Source organism: Haliotis rubra, unplaced genomic scaffold (assembly GCF_003918875.1).
Source record: "Haliotis rubra isolate DU_JTF1 unplaced genomic scaffold, ASM391887v1 Scf32, whole genome shotgun sequence".
Lineage (NCBI taxonomy): Eukaryota > Metazoa > Mollusca > Gastropoda > Lepetellida > Haliotidae > Haliotis > Haliotis rubra.
Genome location: NW_025766991.1, coordinates 779,088 through 800,317, shown reverse-complemented (window position 1 = coordinate 800,317; position 21,230 = coordinate 779,088). Strand labels below are relative to the sequence as shown.

Here is a 21,230-nt window from a genome sequence, read left to right as displayed (position 1 = left end):
GGGAGTATTTTGAAAAATTTATAAGTGTTCCATTCCAGTGATTGTGAATGACGAATAGAGTTCATGATGGATATGGTTCAATTCAGCAAATACACAAGTGAATCATACCAGCCCTAGTATACGCCTATGAGGTACAGAGTATGCTTCACATAGTGAAGTAATACTAACATAACGCATATAATATCACACGACTAGGACTGGCTATCGATATCGATCATTGAGATCGATAACCATTGACTAAATATCGACTGAATTTCGATGAATATTGGGAAAGTTACTTTGAACAAAAATGCCAAAAAAGCTTAAAGAAATCAATATATTTCACATCACTGGTGAGTGGTGTCATATTTATGTACAGACTACAGACAAGACAGGGTCCTGAACATAATTTAGAAGCAGCTATGAATAAAGGCCTTATTTTATGTATTGTGGGACAAAATTAAAACTTTATTTCATCACAAAATTTATGTACAATATTAATGATGACACAATTATCACATCGATAATTTTTCCAATTGACGATATTTCCAATTATCAATCTTTTTAGCCAGCCCTAACTACTACCACTCTACTGCTTAAAACTGCACTAAAACACTGACAATTCACACACGCAAAGGGAAGTTATTATAATATGCTAAAGAATTCTGATTATTTCCAGTTTCCTTTAATTCTGTATATTACCAAATATGATCTGTATACACTACAAAGCTCAGTATTCTGAAGTAAACTCCAGTAATTTATGTGAGAAAAATGCAAACAGAAAACACCATAAAAAAGGCTTAATAATAATAATATTAATATTGTATGTTCAAAGAACTGAGTCTTATCCCACATTAACAAACAAAACAAAGTATTTAAGCACTGAGAATGTTATACATGCAAAACTATACCACTGATGTGCAAACAGTTTAAATACATGCAAACTGTTCTGAAAATAGTTGCCTTGTGCAATACCAACCAACAGTCTTTAAATAACTCATATATTGACAATGGAGAAATCAAAGAAAACATACACACAAAACATCCCCTTTTCTCAGCTCATGCTGAGTTACACACACAACTAAAAAGGGTCATTTTGATTATGCCATTGTGAACACCATTCCTGCCAGCTCACAGCAGATTGCAAATACTCATGTACCTGCAAAACCGTCCCTGAAAGCGTGAGCTCCAGTCAACACCATCACGGTACCTTGACAACCAATGGTGCCGAGTGTGAGCTCCAATCAACACCATCACGGTACCTTGACAACCAATGGTGCCGAGTGTGAGCTCCAGTCAACACCATCACGGTACCTTGACAACCAATGGTGCCGAGTGTGAGCTCCAGTCAACACCATCACGGTACCTTGACAACCAATGGTGCCGAGTGTGAGCTCCAGTCAACACCATCACGGTACCTTGACAACCAATGGTGCCGAGTGTGAGCTCCAGTCAACACCATCACGGTACCTTGACAACCAATGGTGCCGAAAGTGTGAGCTCAATCAACACCATCACGTACCTTGACAACCAATGGTGCCGAGTGTGAGCTCCAGTCAACACCATCACGGTACCTTGACAACCAATGGTGCCGAGTGTGAGCTCCAGTCAACACCATCACGGTACCTTGACAACCAATGGTGCCGAGTGTGAGCTCCAGTCAACACCATCACGGTACCTTGACAACCAATGATGCCGAGTGTGAGCTCCAGTCAACACCATCACAGTACCTTGACAACCAATGGTGCCGAGTGTGAGCTCCAGTCAACACCATCACGGTACCTTGACAACCAATGGTGCCGTGTGTGTGTGTGTGTGTGTGTGTGTGTGTGTGTGTGTGTGTGTGTGTGTGTGTGTGTGTGTGTGTGTGTGTGTGTGTGTGTGTGTGTGTGTGTGTGTGTGTGTGTGTGTGTGTGTGTGTGTGTGTGTGTGTGTGTGTGTGAGTGATATGTTGTTTTATGCCTCAGTGATATTCCAGCAACTCCAAGGCAACCTGTGACTGAACCAGTCAGACAAAGCCGCCATGAAATGAGCCAAAGCCAAACTTATCAGAGTAGGAGTATGACTCACAGTAAGATAACACTGCAAACTACTAGTCCCCATTGACGATGAGATTTGTTAGTAGCACTCACTCAGCTATGCAGGGTCTGGGTCAGACACCCCAGTGATTGGTATAATGAGCAACAAGTGCTGTCAGGTTACAATGACATTGTCACAACCTATCAATTAAGATGTCTCTTACCACCAGGGAAACTCTTCTAACCAAAATCCTCATGGAGAAGTATGACAATAATTACGTACAGGTATGTTCTGCCCTTAGCTCTCCAGACTTACAAGACCATCTGGAACACAGGCAATCATCAGATTCTTAGCCTGAAGAGTTTCCATCCTGTTATAGGCTGGAAACAGTGCTAAGATTGTTTAGGCAACTGGGCCTTGGGTGTGTTAAAGGGAAGTTTACCACCCACCAAAATAATATACTTCTTAATCTCCCACCTAAAGCATGCCAACCAAACCTAGTTAACACACAAACATTCACCTGAACTGTCCAACCACCATATCACCTTCACAAACAAAATGGAATCTAAATTATATAGCACTTGTCACCATTCATAAATTACACTCACTAACATGCACGACACTAAAACTGGCCCATACCCACACATTTCTAAATAAACTTTCCAATCTTAGGCCCATCAATAAATAATATAAACATGAAGGTGTAAAAAAGCTAGAATGCATTCAAGTATCTTTGGCAACATATTCTGCCGCTCAACATATCAACGAGAGATGGTAAGGGATGGGTTGCACTGTAATCCCTTTTAAATACCATAGTATCTCGTTGACTGGACTCTTCTGTTCAGTGAGTGAGCTAAACTCACTGTTTGAAATTAACAGTGGGTCCTGAGGTTTTGGACACTTGCTGCGATATAAAAAAGAAATCCTTCAAAATATGAAACTTTGACTTTAGTCTTTTGCTGTAATGCTTAATTTACCCAATGTATATAATCAGCATTTAATTGTAGACATTCAGCACTTAACCCAAGAGCACTCAAGTGGTGCTGACAGGGACATGGAGAATACTAAACCACAACCACTATCCTGGTATAGATAAGGGAGACAACTCTTAGCTATGAGTAATGACAGCATATCTCACAAGTCCACCTGTGCTTACATTGGAAGGCAATGATTACATAATATCAGTGTTATACATAATTTCAGAAGGATGATAAGGAACATATTCCCTATCGAAAGATAAATTGATATAATTTGGAGAATTTTGATTTTGAAATTGGTTGTAATTGGTAGAAGTAGTGACACCCACATTGTTTATAATTGTGTTTGTCGTTTATCACAATTTGTCACAATTATGGAGCTATATGACAGTGGACTGTAAATAATGGTATCTGGACCAACAATCCAGTGATTGACATCATGAGCATCAATCTAGGCAGTTGGGATACAATGACATGCATCAACGAAGTCAGCGAGCCTGACCATCCAATCCTGTTAGTTGCCTCTTATGACAAGCAAAGGTAGCTGAAAACCAATTCTACCTAATCTCCAAGGTTTGTTTATGATTGTGATTAGCTGTTTCAAGTGTAAATATGTACTAAAGATGCTTAACAGAGAAAAGACAGCTGTTTATATGGCATCCTTAATGTGTACTTCTATGGATGAACAGAACCAAGACAAATTTTCAAGAAGTAATACTTGTAAAAGATTGATATTACAGTAAAACATATAATAAGGGCTATGACAAACTGGAATAATAATAATAAAAAAAAAATAACTGTAAATCTCATGTTTTATCACTTCCAGCTGGTTGGGTTCATTCAGTTTGGACACATAATAAATTGATTCGTTGTGGCCTATTGGAAGGTTGCCATGGATATGTGTGTTGGAATTCTTGACTAGAGTCTGCCAATCACCATGGCACTGACGATATCTCCCTTCTTCAAGGCAGTCTTGCTCTCTGACTTTGGAGGCAACATCAATAAGGCATTGGCAGTGCTCATACTGAGCAGACGGCTACTGATCTGGTTTCCTGTACTGGTGGCTTCTGGGATAGCTTCTCCCGGAGTCCATGTTACGACTGCACGATGGAACTCGGGTCTTGGGTCCAGACGCAGATCTTGGGATATCTGTGATGAAGATAAGAGAGAGATTAAGTGAATGGCCAAGGTTTTACAACACCCTCTGCAGTGGTGAAGCCATGTCATGGTAGGGCGAGGACACTGAATCAATTATAAAGTAATTTGTGAAATACTGCTTTTCAAATAATCAGCTGGTTATGTATCTGTAACAGGTCATGGGAGTAACACACCTGTTATTGTAGTGGTATTACCTGATGACAGTATCATCTGTCGGAGTAAGTAAGTCAAGTTCAACAATCCTCAGAGAGTGAGTGAGTATGGATTTGATCTGCTTTTATCAATATTCCAGCAATATCACAGCGGGGAACACATAAATGGGCTTCACACATTGTACCCATGTAAGGAATCGAACCCGAGTCTTCACTGTGACGAGTGGGAACCTGAACATAGCCTCTCAACAGTCCTCAGCAAGAGTTTCATTGTGTAGGTGTAATATGGTGGGAATGATATACAATGTATGTCCACATTCTTCAGACTCATGGAGAAAAGGTATGGCGAAACAAAAGCAAAGATCATAAACATGATAAACAGGACCAGTGGGATTACAACCCAAGACCAAATAATCCTGGAATGTAAGTGATATAACTCTACCCACTAGACCAAAACGGGACAGAAACACCACGCACTTATCTGTGCATTCTATCCCAGGATTTCATCAACAACCCCAGACACCCACCTTTGCCTGCAGCACAGTTCTCTTGGGTTGAGGGCTGCCTGACATCTTGGCCACGACAGGGATGACATACAGGTTACATGTAACTATAGCTGACACAGGGTTGCCAGGCAGACCGAAAAACAGCTTCCTCTTTCCATTGTGCTCTAATGTCGCAAATGTTGTCGGCTTCCTAGAAGCAAAGATAGAGCAGAGTGTTGAGTGATGGAAGATTTTCACAATGTCTCGAAAGGTGTGCCATATTTAGATGTTATTTTTGAATTTTTGTTTTGTATAATAATAGTAGAGAAATGAGGTTTAGAATTTTGTTCATTATTATTTCAGTTATACAGCACCAGGCAGGTTAACAACAAGTACCATTTTTAACATTATTTTGCATGACACAACCAGGATTTGAACCAAGCAAGCATGTATAAAGGCCTACCCTGGCTTCATGAAGACCCTGGCAAAGTGGATGTCAGCACCAAAGTCCTTTTTCAGAACCTGCTTCAGGTAGTCCTGCACACAAAACAGTAAAGACACTAATGTGTAGTTTCAATTTGAAACTTGTAGAGTCCAATGAGTACTGACTCCATTAACATGAAGCTTTGAATTCATTATGAATTTAAGACATATTATTTTTATCTGTGATGTTAAACATTCCCATTCCAGGATACCCCAAAACAGAAGCAGCCCCAGCCCCAGCCCCAGCCCCAGCCCCAGCCCCAGCAGTCAGTCCCACTATCTGTTGTCTACTTCTACATACCCTCTCTCCCATGGACACGCCCCCTGTTGTCACAATCACATCAGCACTGTCAATTGCCCTTCGTAAAGCCTTCATCAGTTCATCTGGACTGGAGATGACAGAAACAAGAAATGAATGTTTAAGTGAAATTGTCAGCAATAATGTAACTTGTCAACTAAAGAGTTCAGTTCATACCACATCAATGGAGAGTCCCATCAATGACTCTTTAAGAGTTTGTAGTGGGCATCAGAAATGAAAGCTACTTTAATTATAGTGGGTCACTTTCACAGCTGTTTTACAACAATACAGTCATAATTATTCCACTTACATCACAACCAGTGTGGTTGATATTATCAACAGCCCATGCCATTAGGTTATGTTGAACACAATACACCAAGCCTTAGTCACCTCCTAGGACAAGCTACCTGTGAAGATCTGGGTTAGAATTAATCTTCAGTAACCCACGCTTGTCGTAAGAGGTGACTAACGGAATCGGGTGGTCAGGCTCGCTGACTTGGTTGACACATGTCATCGCATCCCAATTGCGTAGATCGATGCTCATGCTCTTGATCACTTGATTATCTGGTCGAGACTGAATTATTTACAGACCGCCACCATATAGCTGGAATATTGCTGAGTGTGGCGTAAAACTGATCTCACTCACTCCTGGGACAAGCATTAGTTAATGTAAGCCCAATCTAGCCAATGCCTATTCAGACAGCTCATCCATAACACACACATGAACCTACCTGTCCCTTGCTACCCCGAGATCCACTGTAGGGACCCCATAGTCCTTTAGTTGAGACAGCAGGGTGGTACGGTTGCAGTCACGGATCTTCCCCTCCTCCACAGGGTCCTCCGGCTCCAGCAGCTGTACACGGAACATACAACATACTGCTGGTTGAGTATTTCATGTTTATGTGCACTCCTCAATATTCCAACTACACAAGAGTAACCTGTAATTATAAAGCCTGGCCAGACATTCTAGTGATTGCTTTTGCAAGGATAGGGACCATGCCAATGATACGCAATGAACCAAGTCACCATGTTGGTTGGTTTGTTGTTTAACACCGCAATATTCCAGCTATATGGTGGCTGTCTATAGATAATCGAGTCTGGACCAGACAATCCAGTGATCCAGCATCAGGAGCATCGATCTACACAACTGGGATATGATGACATGTGCCAACCAAGTCAGCAAGCCTCACTACCCAGTCCCGTTAGTCGCCTCTTACATCAAGCATGTGTTACAGAAGACCAATTCTAACCTAGATCTTAATGGGTCAAGTCACAAAGCCTGACCACCTGATCCATTTGGTTGCATCTGATGACCAGCATAGGTTCCTGAGGACATATTTAAGCTCTGCAGGGAGTGAATGATGTCTGACGTCAATAATTCAACAATTGGTTTGTAGTGTAGTGGGGAATTATGGCTGCCATGAACCTGGAACGCTTTCAGACAGGTCACATCCTGCAGCCTTCATCCTCAGTTCCTATATATGGGTACATGGGTATTTCTTCTACCCTAATTTAGATTCAAGCAGGTAGTTTTTCATAAAAACACACCTCCGATTTGTGACTTTCCATGAAATCGTGCCAGTTACACATCTTGCGCATATCATATCATATGGACCACACTAATACCTGCATCATTCTTATTGTTCATGTAGAAGATTAAATTTCTTTTCATTATGCTAACAAGTAAACTGTACTATGGACTGTCCAAGAGTCTTCAAGTGTGAGTGAAAACTGACCTCATTTCCTGTGGACATGACCCCGACAAGAGGCATCCTGTAGCAGCTGACCGACGTCACCCCAACCGTTGCCAGTAGCCCTAACTCCGAGGGACCCAGCTTATGACCTTGACTTAACACCTTTTGACCTTTCTTAATGTCAGAACCAACTTGTCTGAAAACCGAACATCACAACAGTCAGAAATAGAAAGAACTTACTTTATGTCCTTCCTTTTCATTGAACTCCTAAATAAGATTTAAAGATCAAATGACGACACGACAATAACAGACCTCCACATCGCCTGAGGCCTGTATAACTAAAGTGTTTATATCAGTAACTGATATCCTGTATCTCTACATTACCAATACCTCTATCACCAATGTGTTTTGATCGTACCTGATATCCTGGGCTTTCTTTGGAACCGTCATCAGTTTAATCTCAAGTTCTTCCTGTCCGTCCTCTGAGTGTTTGGTAAGGACGGTGTCTTCCACCTGTATCACAGCATCAGCACCTGGTGGCAGGGGGGCACCTGTGTTGATACGCATACAGAAACCCGGAGTTACCTCCCTTGTTGGCTGAAACATCACATCATAACCTCAATGGATGGGGTTAACAAGCTGAACGTATATTTTCAGTCCTTGACAATGCAAAATATTTGAATGCCGTCAATTTTGATTAGGAAGTACAGTTAGGTCAGACAGGGCTCTTTTCTAGTTATGAACAGTCTTCAAAAACCAAAATTAGGTAGTACTGACACTGATTGATCAAAGCAGCATCTCCAAGAAAATAACATTATTTTGTGCCACTGTCATAAAAAACAACTCTGTACTTATGTCACAGATTTTACCCCCGTCACGCTGTTGGATGACCTCCTCTATCTCAACAGAAAACAAGTTATTGATGTCAGAAATATTTCATGCATTGTCCATCCATTCTTTCAAGAGTAAGTGAGGGGGATAGAATTATAACTGACCACATCTCCTGCTGTGGAGTCCCCTATGACCTGCCGCAGCCCATCCCCGTCGGACGCTGGAACATGGGAACTAACAGTGAAACATAGCTTCCCATTTGAACTACAAACACAAAGCCATACATTTTCTAATCTTACATTACTAACTTATGTAAGGAAAATCTCAGACTGAAACACAAACCATACACATCAGCAAATTATGAACTTGAAAATATTATGTTAAATAAGGGACAGTGTGCATTCATTAGCATTCATATTTCCAGACATCATTATGCATACATAGGTGACAGGTTTTACATATCTGAGTAACATCAAACTACGCAGCACCAAGGCACATGATGACAATTCTCCACATCTGTGATGAAAATCCCTTTGATGCATGGATACGCAAAGGGATTGTGCCCTAATCCTGTCTAATTCCACATTCATCAACATTCTAGTTAGCATGTAAATATTTTGGTCCGGACCAGATAAGCCAGTGGCTGATATTATGAGCCAAATTTCAAAGCACTTGGGCACTATGACATTGAATCCACTGTTTCAACAGACCTAACCACCCAATCCATTTAGTCTCATCTGACGGCAAGTATAGCATAGGGGTCTTACGGGGTCCCACACTCAGCAATATTCCAGCCATATGGCGGCGGTCTGTAAATAATCAAATCTGTACCAGGTAATCCAGTGATCAAGAGCATGAGCATCAATCTACGCAATTTGGATATGACGACATGTGTCAACCAAGTCAGCGAGCCTGACCACCCAATCCCATTAGTCACGTCTTACGACAAACATGGGTTACTGAAGACCAATTCTAACCCGGATCTTCACAGGTTTCCTCTATCAGGCAGTGAATATATGCAGAGTAGTGTACCTATGACTGCATAGCCATCTTTGATGGAGGCCGGGAACGGAGGAAGAGGATCTCTGGCGAAAACATCCTCCGCTAGATGTCGTCCTAAACACTCTGAAACATGAACATAACCTCGGACATAAATTTGCTACATCTCACCAGGAAACAGATGACTGAACTGTTTAACAGGAAGGATCTGTTTTCCATGTAGGTTGCATGTTTTGGTTTTTGTTACCCAATACACTCAGGACTATTCCAGCCATGTGACAGTGGTCTGTATATAATCAAGTGTGGACTACACTATCCTGGATACTGTGTGACGTGACCCACATTCTCTGGGTATGAGGATGTGTAACCAGTGGCAATCAAGTCACGGAGCTGCACCATCTGATCCATCAAGTTGCCTCTAATGACAAGGCAATGTTGTTGCGAAACAAATCTGACCAGGACTCACAATGTTTAAACAGTTTTAGAGCTTACACCACTTGTACATAAGAATGAAAGAATGTTAACAAGAAATTCTATAGCAAAATCCTGAGTTTAAACCTGTGATGTACTACTCAAACCTTGATTTAGATACGTTATACTGTTATGAAACTAAAAAAAAATATACTACACAAAGTCTTCAGGAGATATTTCCTACTGTCACTAAGAAAAGAACATACCACTCAAATTTTGATTGAGATATTTCATACTGCCATGAACTTAAGAACAAAACATACTGCCTAAATTTTGACTGAGACACTTCCACTAAAGACACAATATGAAACTGTGTACTTCTTACAATGCTGAATACACCCCAGTATCATGACAATTTGAAGCAATAAGTTGCATTCAGTCCCACACGTGGACACATACATCCCAATCAAAAGTATACTACCCATCAAAAGTTTAGACTCACTTAAAGCTCTCACTATATGTTATGCATATATATATATGAAGTTACATCGAAGAATTTCTCCACTAACTTGAGGGAACCAACTGCAAACCTTATGCAGATGACTTGCACAATTATCAATCATCAAATTGCTGAAAAGCATGTGCAAATATCGTGAATGTGAACAGCTGCGTTTTGGTCTAAAGTTTTGTTAAGAATTCACCAATTTTCACTGAGTTTCATCATTTATTGAACCCATGACAATAATCTTTCCAACGTTACGAATTTGTTTTACAATACATCAGTTCATGTGTAAACAGTACCCTTAAACAGTGTGGAATATTTTGTACAATCTAGTTTAGAACAGTTGACTGAAGAAAGTCGCTACATTTACACTAGTGAGTCTAAACTTTTGATGGGTAGTATAGATTAGTACAGCAGCTCAACAACTTCTGTATTAACTTTGTCAGCTAAGTCATGTCAAAGGTTTTCCATGGACTCCAGTATCTGATACTAATCATGCTTACAGCCTAAATGTCCATGTTCTATATTCATTTCAGATGTCATGGTCAGTGTCTTACCTCTGAAACTGATGGTCTCTGCTGCCAACACCGGGGCCTTGTCCAACACAGTGTTGACAGCTACATCCACCTCCACGATGGGATATGGGGACTCACGGGGGCGGTATGCAACACGGTTAGCATCCACCTGGCCTAATTCAGACGTACAGAACAAGAAATTCAAAATCATTCAAAAGATGACACAATAAAACTGCATCACCAAGATTGGGAACCACAACCAAAAGCTTCTGGCATTCTAAAGGGATTCTGCTCTCCACAGTAAACTGTAGCACCTTAGATGACTGGGTCATTCATGACCCCCAAAACATAAATGAAGACTTACTTGTCTTCAATGTTTTTGTGTTTTCAGACAAGGTTTTGCTCCACAGTTCTTTTCTCACTAAAAAGTCTTCCTAATAGCCTATTTCAAAAAAACATTTTTCCATGTTTTTAGACATCAGTCCTCAACAGGTCATAAAGCATGTATTTACTCAATGTGTGTATAGACAGCTGTGAGTTATAGGCCCATATGTGCTTTTGCTTTTAAACTTAGTTTACATAGAGAAGAATATGTAGTTATAGTTTATTCATCTCCTTAAACTCAACTCAAACCTACTTTTGAGATTGTGATGGTGTCCATCTCCATGGCCATCATGGTTGTGATGATGGTGATGATCATGTCCATTGTTTCCATGGTGATGATTGTGTCCATGGTTGCCATGGTGATGATGGTGTCCATGGTTGCCATGGTGATCGTGCCCATGGTGATGGTGGTGATGTCCATGGTGATGTTTCTCTTGATGGTGATTACCATGGTGATGATGACTGGAATGCTCATCAGTCCCCATCTATATGGAGAAATACGGGTTACTTCCTCAGCGTTACCAACTTAATATCACGTTTGGAATGTTTTCTCGAAGGGCAGGCAATGAAGTGTACTGACAAATATATATACAGCATGAACTCTACAGGCACCACATTATCCTCCATATCAGATACCTGCTAAGATAACCCTTTACAAATGAAATGCATGATGCACCTGATGCTGTGCTATTCATAGGACTGGAATGCATTTTGGGTATATTGACATATTGTGGCATAATGGTTAAAAAAATACATTCGACAAATTCCATTATTATTTGTATCATTTCAACTAAAACCTGTACATGAATTCTTTCACAAATGATATTTGCCCTCAAAATTGATTGCAATTTTTCTCTCGCATTATCTTCATTGTATCCATGACAACAAAATGGTGGCAACAGACCATTAGGGATACGCATCTTAATCAGTCTTAAAAGTAAATAGGATCTGCTTGTACTCTCACTGTCAAACACTTTAGCTCTCATCACACTGCACATATTGCAATACAAATATGTGTATCACAATATACAGCAATACAGTGTTTTCAATACACAGCCCTGGCCATTCTTGTTCATTGTCTTAAGTTTGTTGAGCGGTATGTCATATCAAAGCATGTCAGCATATGTGTGACAAATTCCCATAATTGCTCAAATAGAAAGCAGCAGTATGGTGCTGACAAACCACTGATTGCAATTCATCTTGGATTTGAACCCAAGACCAGATGGCCCTTGTGACTAAGGGACACAACTCTGCATTCACTGTCAAAGCATCTGTCCATGCTGGTTGCAATGTTTACCTCCAGATGAGTTCACAGCCCAACCACAGGACTGCTTCACACCTGGTTGGGCTTTCTACCTTTTGTTGAACCAAAGTTATAAGGGCTTTCCATTTTATGGTGATAATAAGTGGTGACTATGCAATAAACCAGCTAATGAGGCTTAAAATTAACAAAACATGGCCATAAAACCATGAATTTTCAATGACAATTATCATTTCTCTGAAAGCTTCCATACCTTTTGATACTTAGTTATTCATATTATATAAATTTGAACAGATGCTGAGATTTGTGTAATGTTTTTCTGTATTAAAGAGCTGTAGACTAAATTCATGGATAACCTTGATTCATGGATCGCAGTAATTATCATGCTATCTGTTAAATTAAGTCTTGTATGACGTCACGAAGCGGTACATTTCATGTTCATACAATGCCATGCCTCGCTGACAAAAATGTTCCGAATCTCTGCATTACACGTAAATACACAAATCTAATTGTCCAGCTCTGAGATAATAGCCCAAGATCACTAATGCCACTATTACCATATTATATTTTTACATAATGTCAAGTACAAAAGATACCGTTAGCACCAACCTTCCCACATCTCATCAAATGAGATGACATTAGCAAAGTACACTGAAAATGCTAGAATGGGTCTCAGCCAATGAGAGTCTGACATCCATGTTGAAAGTAACATGAATGCCGATGGACTGATATATGTGTAGAATATGGCAAGAAGACCCAAGACATAAGCACACTTGCAAGGGATGAACTGAAGATGACATCAGCATTCAATTTTGATGTCACAACAATGCAAATGAATGTTAAATGTCACATTCAAAATTATATGATTCACACCTTCCATTCTGAACTAAACATATAAAAGTCGAACACATGACGAATTGTAAAGACAATATTTAATATCTGACACATCAAGTGAAAACAGTGGCTTTACAATGGAACAGCCAATAAACTTTAACATACAGAGTTTAGGAACTCATTGGTAGAGTCAACAATTTAAAATGTGGTTGAACTTTTGGAAGCATTTCAGGCTTTTCAGACCGGTGAGACAGAAACTGGTGGACCTGTGGGGACACAAACAGCCCCTGCAGTGAACATTGGATGACAGACTGCAGCTGGACTGTAGGAAAGCATGAACAGTAGCCAGAGTTTATATCACAAGGCAAACAACCATTGATCTATTGGCTATCCAGGTAGCTTAATCATGACATGAAATACTGATGAGTCACAACTAGTGTCACCTTTGACATACTTCAGTTATCTGATGATAATTAATAACAGTACCGGGGTAAATGAATGTGGGAGAGTTTAGTTTTACCCACTTTTAGCAATGTTCCAGCAATATCACGACGTGGGAGAAATTGGCTTCACACGTTGAACCCATGTGGGGAATCAAACCCGGGTCTTCAGTGTGATGAGCAAACGCTTTAACTACTGGGCTACTCATCGCTCCAGGTAATTGAGATATGCAATAACATTATTTTACTTTTCTTTATCTTAGTCCAAACAGAGTGTTCTGAAGTAGTCCTGTCTCACTAGGCTTCACTTAAAGATAAATTAACCAATGAACATAAACACCACAAGCACTCATCATTTTGGCAAGATGAATGCAAAGCCAAACATATCATAAAGTGTATAGTCATAGCTATCTAGTACATAGAACGATTGATTGAAAGCATGAGCAAAAGTGGTTAATGGTATGAGTGACTAACAGCAACACAGGGGCTGGTACAGGCAAACCAGTGGTTAATTGTATGAGTGAGTGACTACAGGCAAACCAGTGGTTAATTGTATGAGTGACTGTAACGACAACACAGGGCTGGTACAACACAGGAGGGGTACTGGTACAGGCAAACCAGTGGTTAATTGTATGAGTGACTGTAACGACAACACATAGGGGCCTGGTACAGGCAAACCAGTGGTTAATGGTATGAGTGACTAACAGCAACACAGGGGCTGGTACAGGCAAACCAGTGGTTAATGGTATGAGTGACTAACAGCAACACAGGGGCTGGTACAGGCAAACCAGTGGTTAATGGTATGAGTGACTAACAGCAACACAGGAGCTGGTACAGGCAAACCAGTGGTTAATGGTATGAGTGACTAACAGCAACACAGGGGCTGGTACAGGCAAACCAGTGGTTAATGGTATGAGTGACTAACAGCAACACAGGGGCTGGTACAGGCAAACCAGTGGTTAATGGTATGAGTGACTAACAGCAACACAGGGGCTGGTACAGGCAAACCAGTGGTTAATGGTATGAGTGACTAACAGCAACACAGGGGCTGGTACAGGCAAACCAGTGGTTAATGGTATGAGTGACTAACAGCAACACAGGAGCTGGTACAGGCAAACCAGTGGTTAATTGTATAAGTGAGTGTAATGACAACATATAGGACCTGGTGCAGGCAAACCAGTGGTTAATAAGGTGAGCAATGATTTATTCAGGGGTGATCACATCACAATACAAACACTCTCCTGCATGTCCAAATCACAGAGTTAGAGATTCTCATCTTTCAACAACATTGAAGAGTTGAGGGACTGAACATTTCATTCTTGGGAGAAGGAGGATAATTTGTTTGAAATTAGATATAACAAAAAATAATTCCATCAGATTTAAAATTGGAAAAATGAAGTGACATTTTTGTTTTTATGAATGTCTTTAGGGATACAATTGTAGTGAATTGGGAATCACTTAAGATATTTCCCAGAGAGAATTTCTTGAAATTCACCTATGGCAGTGAAAGTATAGAGAGCATAATTACAGGCTGTCACTGTGAGGAGCTTGTGGGCTCATCATACACAGCTGGTGAAGTGAGTGAGAGAGTTTAGTTTCACGCTGTTTTTCTGCAATTTTGCAGCAACATCACGAGTGGGGGAAGGGGGGAAGGGAACACCAGAAATGGGCTTCACATATTATACCCTTGTGTGGAATCAAACCCAGCTTTTTGGTGTGATTAGCAAACGCTTTCACCACAAGGCTACCCCACCGCCCCTAGCTGGCCAAGATAATAGGCATGGCAAGTTTGGACATTTGCAAATATCCTTCTGTTTTTACCCGTGGGTATTTGCTGTAAGAGCCTCTTATTGCAACATTGGGCTGCTTGAGAACCACATGAAAGAATACAATAGTGGAGTTCCCCCACCCCTTTCTTCGTGTGGTATTTAAATTAAAAAAAACAAAACAAAAAATAGAGACATCCCTGAACAATGTTGTGTACAATCCATACACCATTGTACACAAAAGGCCAGATGGCATTCTTCAGTTAAAGACATTATCTTGTATACGGTACAGAGGAACAAATTCTCTGATTGCCTATGTTAATATCATTCAAAGAACACTGATGTGGTCAAAAAGTTACTGGGCAATATTGTAAACTGTGAGGAAACACATCAATGTTAACAAAAACAGTACCGTAACCTAATATCGATTCCCCAGATAATAGCACGTCCTTGACCTCTTATGAAATTATGAGTGAGTGAGCGAGTTTAGTTTTACGCCACGTAATATTCCAGACATATGGTGAAGGGGTGGAAATAACCCATTGCCCGACGCCCCAGTCCAGTGTATTTTCTGTCAGGCTAGCAAATTTGTATGTCACGCTGTACCGGTTTCCAGTTGACTTGCCAATGTTAATAATGTTGTTTATTTAAAAAATCAACAAGAAAATCGGCCGGTATAGTGGAAGAATTATCAGGGCAAGTGATTTTACATATGCCACTGTACCAGAGTACACTAGCAATTTTAAAGTTAGGCCTAAAAAAAAAAGCTTGTGGTTCCGATTTCCCGTCCGACCCTAAATATTCCCGCCGAGCCTAACAATTTTACTCACCACATAATAAATTAAATTTATTTTCTGACACATGAGTAATGTAAAAATATTTTGCAAAAAAACAACAACCCCTACCTACCTACCCTAGTTCTGAAATGTAGGAAATCGGAACCACAACATTTATTTTTTTAGCCTTATTTCCACCCCTGAAGGTGGCAGTCTGTAAATAATCGAATCTGGACCAAATAATCAAGTGATCAACAGCATGTGCATCGATCTACGCAATTGTGATGTGATGGCATGTGTCAACCAAGTCAAAGAGCCTGTACCACTCGATCCCATCATTCGCTTGGTTTGCTGAAGATCAATTCTAACCCGGATCTTCAAATTCGATGGGTTTGGAAATTATGAAGGGTCTTTGGGTATTGCAGCTCATAAACAGGAATATTGCTGAGTGCAGCATTAAACAACAACCAATCATAAACTAAAATAACAGAAAAACACAATGCAGCTTCCTTAAACAGAACCTCCTGGTCCTCAACACTATGGCCATACCCAAACTGTTGGAATCTATCAGGAGTCTCCGTTTCAATCTGGTTTGATGCAACAGCATTTTGATCAAAGGACTCTGTTAAACTGTAATCCTTAGTAATAAGGACTCCCCGGATTAATAAGGACTCCTGAACATTTACTCTTAATTTCAGACACTCCACCAAAATGTGTCAGTCTGGCCTACTTATTGAGGTTTGAATGTTGCCAGAAACAATGCTCCAAGATCACTACAGCCTGCCACATCTTGGTCGGAGCTGCTCTGGTCTGGCCCTGACATGTCCACCCCTTCTCCCGTGGGAGTGTATAAAAACCCAGTCTGTGCACCACCTGAGGATATCTGTAGCACCATGTCATTGTGGGCTACAGATGGGTTACCTGAAACACTCTGATTGGTCAATATTGCAGACGATGTGTTCTCATTGGCTGGCACATTTCTAGTGTAGGAAAAGTAAACATTACCAGCTGGGTCCGTCATTTTGAAACATGTCACTGAGGGAACTATGTTGGACTCATCCAAGCCCACAGCATCCGACACTGCTTGGAATCCTTTGAATGTCGGAACACATGGCATGGAACTAGTCGTTACATTATCCTTTTCTTCATCATCTTCATCAACATTGATCACTTCCTCCGAATCTTGATCCCCTTCAATCTCTCCTCCCTCAATGTCACCACCCTCAGCCCCTTCCCCATCAGACCCATCTTCACCATCATCTTTAACAGATTCAAAACCATCTAAACTGTTATCACGACAGTTGTAATTCCTCTTTTTTCCGTCGCTTCTTCATACTGGACACAAAGCGGCAAATCTTTCTCTTTGACGGGACTACAGGCAAGTCGACGGCTGCAGGTTTCTTTGACAGCACTTCCTGTATTTGGGAGGAACTCGTCTTCTTCGTGGCTACAGTTGCCAGGATGACATCCCGCGTGTCTTCGTTGATTCGCTGCTGGTTCTGTTTAGGCGGTTCCCATAAGATGTTGTACTCAAGTGGGACGTGACTGCCGCTGATGTGAACCCGCCATTTGGCGGTATCACTGAGGAACATCTTCAGGTTTACAAGCAGCCGGCAGTTATGGCGGTCCTGCTTGTGGGTCTTTCCTTTACAGCCTGCAACAGAGGAAACCAAAACATTCCTCAACAGACACAAACACAAAATGTAATGGTGCACAGAAAATTAATCTAATTTTTTTGTACATTAAACCTTTTCAATTTATAATGTGGGAACAATTTTTTATTATATGTATCATTATTAACAACTAGAGGTCCTAATACAATACATAAATAGCATTGAACTCAGTCTAATTATCCATATATTCAAACAAATAATGACGAAAAAGATCCCTGTACTCTGATACAAGCAAACATTGTGTATTAACAACATAATGAAGGTAATGTAGAGGTGAGATTTTAATTCAGATTAAAAGTTTTTAAGGTAAGTTCAAAATAATTACTTTACTTAAGAGTCAAGAAAATGCAATCATATTCCAAATCTTGCAACAATATTCAAAAATGTTCATACATTTATCTTCGTTTGTTGTCATATGACAGCAATATTCCAGCTATATGACGATGAACTGTTAATAATCAATTCAGGTGATTGATTTGCAATAACAACCCATATTGTCTGGGACACACTATTCAAGTCAACAATCCTGGCCACCATATCAATTCAGTCGCCTCTTACAACCAGCACAAGTTGCTAACCTAGAATCCCCAACTGGCACATCACAAAGTAACTTCAAAACAATAATTACAACTTACCATTAACACACTTGCCATATCCGCCACAGTTGCGGCGACAGTTGCCGTGTCCGGGGCACCACATGTACCAGTTGACCACGTACTCATCCCGGGACAGACGCTTCTCCACTCTCTTCTTCTTCTCCACCCCTGCCTCTGTTAGATCGAAGTGGTCGTCAAGGCGATTTCTGTCATGTATGTGAGTTCCTCGCTGCCAGCTTCCCACATCCACTGCCAATGTCTCTCTCCTCATCTGCACCAGGTTGCGTTTCACATCACGCTTGCCTTTGTTCAAGTATATGCCTCGGATTGCTGGATGAGTTCGTAAAAAGGTTTTTACTGCAGACCCCACTTCCACATGAGTTACCTCCCCATCATCTGCACTCTTGTGAAGCTTGGCACGAAGGATCGGCTCCTCTGAATTAGACGTGTTTGACTGAACATTGCCTGCAGCTGGTCGAACGCGATCAGCCTCTTCATTAAACTCATACACATCCCCATGTGTATCACAAATCCCAACACCATGTCTGTCCAGCCTGTTTTCTGGCTGAGTCCTCAACTCAGGCATTGTTAACATCTCAGGTACATCAGAACACTGGATCTCAGGTCGCAACTCTGGTGTTTTACAAGCAAGAACTGCTTCACTGGAATCAACAAAGCTGCCTTGGAGCTGAAACAGCTCAGTGATGTCTTTGGTCTGTTTGTCAAACGACTGCTGAGTGATGTGACTCTGATTGGGCACCATAGCAATGATTGTCAGCGGTTCCTCAGTAAGGTTCGAGTTGGGCTGATCAGTTTGAAAACAAAGCTGGGTGAACTCTTCTGGTTGGGAGTTATTTCCCTTATTCAGTGTCTCGGAATGATGGGGTACTTCAGTGATGTTTTGTGTTTGACAGTTAGAACCAGGAGACATTGGTGCTGCTATGTTGGAGTCCGGTATGATTGGAGTGGAGTTGGACAATGGATGCGTGTCGAGGGCATCAAATGAAACCGTTCCAGGAAATTCAGCATCCATGACAGGATCCGAAATATCTGGTGCCTGGTTAAGACTCTCAACTGAATTGTCCATACTTTCATCCGAGGTGTGCTAAACACAGGAAATGGGTTTTATGTACAAACAGTTATACACTGGCACATGATGGGCAAGGAGTAGTCAGAAAATGTTTAAAATGGGTACCACGCTTGCAAAATTTGACATCATGGTTCCATCATCATGACATTACTATTGGTCCACTTTTAACATTTTTCTCTTAAATTATTTACCAGCCCTCTCCACATCAGACTATCTCTCATGCAAAGTTTGGGATCAGTTAATTTGGCCAAGGTCACTCGAGAAGATATTGGTAAAGAACAGCAAAACGAATGCCATGCAGGGACACAGGGAAAGGATGCATCAAAAACAAAGACAACAAAAACTGAATCATATGAGATATATTTATCATACAATGAAATACAGAGGCTGAAGCAGGTGAGGACTGTAGTTTCCTCCTGGATGTTAATGGACAATGGATGACCATCATGTAAATATAGCAAACTGGCTAAAATGGCCACAAATGTATTTTCTGCTTTAAAACATTCTATCAAACCAAGTAGACAGCCATGATTTCAAAGATTTGGTAAGGACACAAGGTCTCCTAAACAGATATGAACTTAGTCTTATTGATAAAGTGACAAATCAGTATTTTGGCATCAGACTTTCAACACAAGTCAGATTGTTGAAGAAAACTGTGAAGTAGCTACTCAGGTTGTTCATACTAATACAATTCAATATACAAACATTCTTTCTGTGACTGATCAGGGATTTATCTACACCTGCTTACAGGACAGTATGAGGCCCCAAGTTTGCAGCAAATGTCATTACATGTTGTCTGATTGGAAATATAATGTTCCCAATCTCCTATCTAATGTGATAGCTTCAAGGAGTAACCAAAGTCAGGTCAAACCAAGAGGGAGAGCTAGAATATTTAGTGTTGCATTATTGAATGTAGTGTCAATTTAAAATGTTAAACAACCTCGGAACGTAAGAAACAGGGACTTCAGACAAATCCAATTTTGAATAATTAACACAAATAATAATTTGACCTGAATAAACTTGTCAAGGGCATTTAGTCTGGAATCCAAGACGATCCATGGAGACCACTGCTTGATAAGTCTGACACCTAGTCATGCCAACAGTAAGAGACTGCAGGTGTTTTGTGGCATAATCACTTTTTGGAAATGCTTAGTTCATGGGATAACTTCTACTCAACTTTTCAGAAGGCAATAGACACAAAGACAAACTCGTCCATTTTTTTATAAGTACCAGCTGGCATTCATTTCATACACAAAATGTGTCAAACTTTGATATTTTCAGACTGCCAGTTATGTTATAAAATCATCTAGTATTTGGCAACATTGTTGCAGTGAGTGAATGTTGTTTATGTCACAGTGAGCAATATTAAACCTACACCACTGAAGCATATCAGGTGGAATATGAACTATAATCAATGTCTCTAGGAAAGATGAGACAGAAGACAATAAACCATCACATCCCCATTCCAGTCATTGTCCAAACACCATGGGCAGTGCTTCAGCCAGAATTGTTTTGAGTGTTGCCAATTGGCACCTTAACTACTAAAATGTGTGCCAATGCAGTTGAGACTTTTGCCATTCATGGTAACCATGGTATAGAAGACCTGTGGATTATAATATAAGTTGCGCCAATGGGGCTCTAGCATTGAAAAAGAGTGCCATTGCATATATTTTAGTGTGAATGGCGCAATGGCGCTTGCCTGGCTGAAGCACTGCATGGGTTGAATATACATCACCCCTGAATACATACAGCTCCTATATAGAGAATCTTGCTGCTATAATATCTCCTAGAAGATATCATTTATCTCACCCAAGTGAAGTCAGTTTTGGATGTTAAAGATGCATGTGTTTTTTTCAGAAAGACAATGAAATGAGGTCAAATGAAACCTTTTCTGTGCATGAACCCTG

General features: G+C 40.6%; 1 protein-coding gene and 1 long non-coding RNA gene across 3 annotated transcripts in view; both read right to left on the bottom strand.

The window, feature by feature from the left end:
* Positions 1–422: 422 nt before the first annotated feature.
* LOC124283663 lies at positions 423–1,457 on the bottom strand. The gene is made up of 2 exons (XR_006900378.1): positions 1,242–1,457; positions 423–1,189 (listed from the first exon to the last, which is right to left on the bottom strand). It is a non-coding gene; the product is annotated as an uncharacterized LOC124283663 (long non-coding RNA).
* A 1,896-nt stretch (positions 1,458–3,353) lies between these two features.
* LOC124283662 (gephyrin-like) overlaps positions 3,354–21,230 on the bottom strand; it is a 31,738-nt gene continuing 13,861 nt past the window's right edge. The window contains exons 8-18 of one of the 2 annotated variants that reach the window (XM_046719653.1): positions 11,141–11,372; positions 10,546–10,677; positions 9,109–9,201; positions 8,241–8,296; positions 7,664–7,842; positions 7,288–7,441; positions 6,283–6,404; positions 5,555–5,642; positions 5,234–5,307; positions 4,813–4,981; positions 3,354–4,124 (exon numbers count right to left, since the gene is read on the bottom strand). In XM_046719653.1, coding sequence (XP_046575609.1) covers positions 3,894–4,124; positions 4,813–4,981; positions 5,234–5,307; positions 5,555–5,642; positions 6,283–6,404; positions 7,288–7,441; positions 7,664–7,842; positions 8,241–8,296; positions 9,109–9,201; positions 10,546–10,677; positions 11,141–11,372 — 1,530 coding nt within the window. In that variant the 3' untranslated portion in view covers positions 3,354–3,893. Of the gene's footprint in view, positions 4,125–4,812; positions 4,982–5,233; positions 5,308–5,554; positions 5,643–6,282; positions 6,405–7,287; positions 7,442–7,663; positions 7,843–8,240; positions 8,297–9,108; positions 9,202–10,545; positions 10,678–11,140; positions 11,373–16,244; positions 17,619–18,272; positions 19,339–21,230 lie in introns of those variants that run through there. The other variant, XM_046719654.1, reaches the window with a different exon arrangement.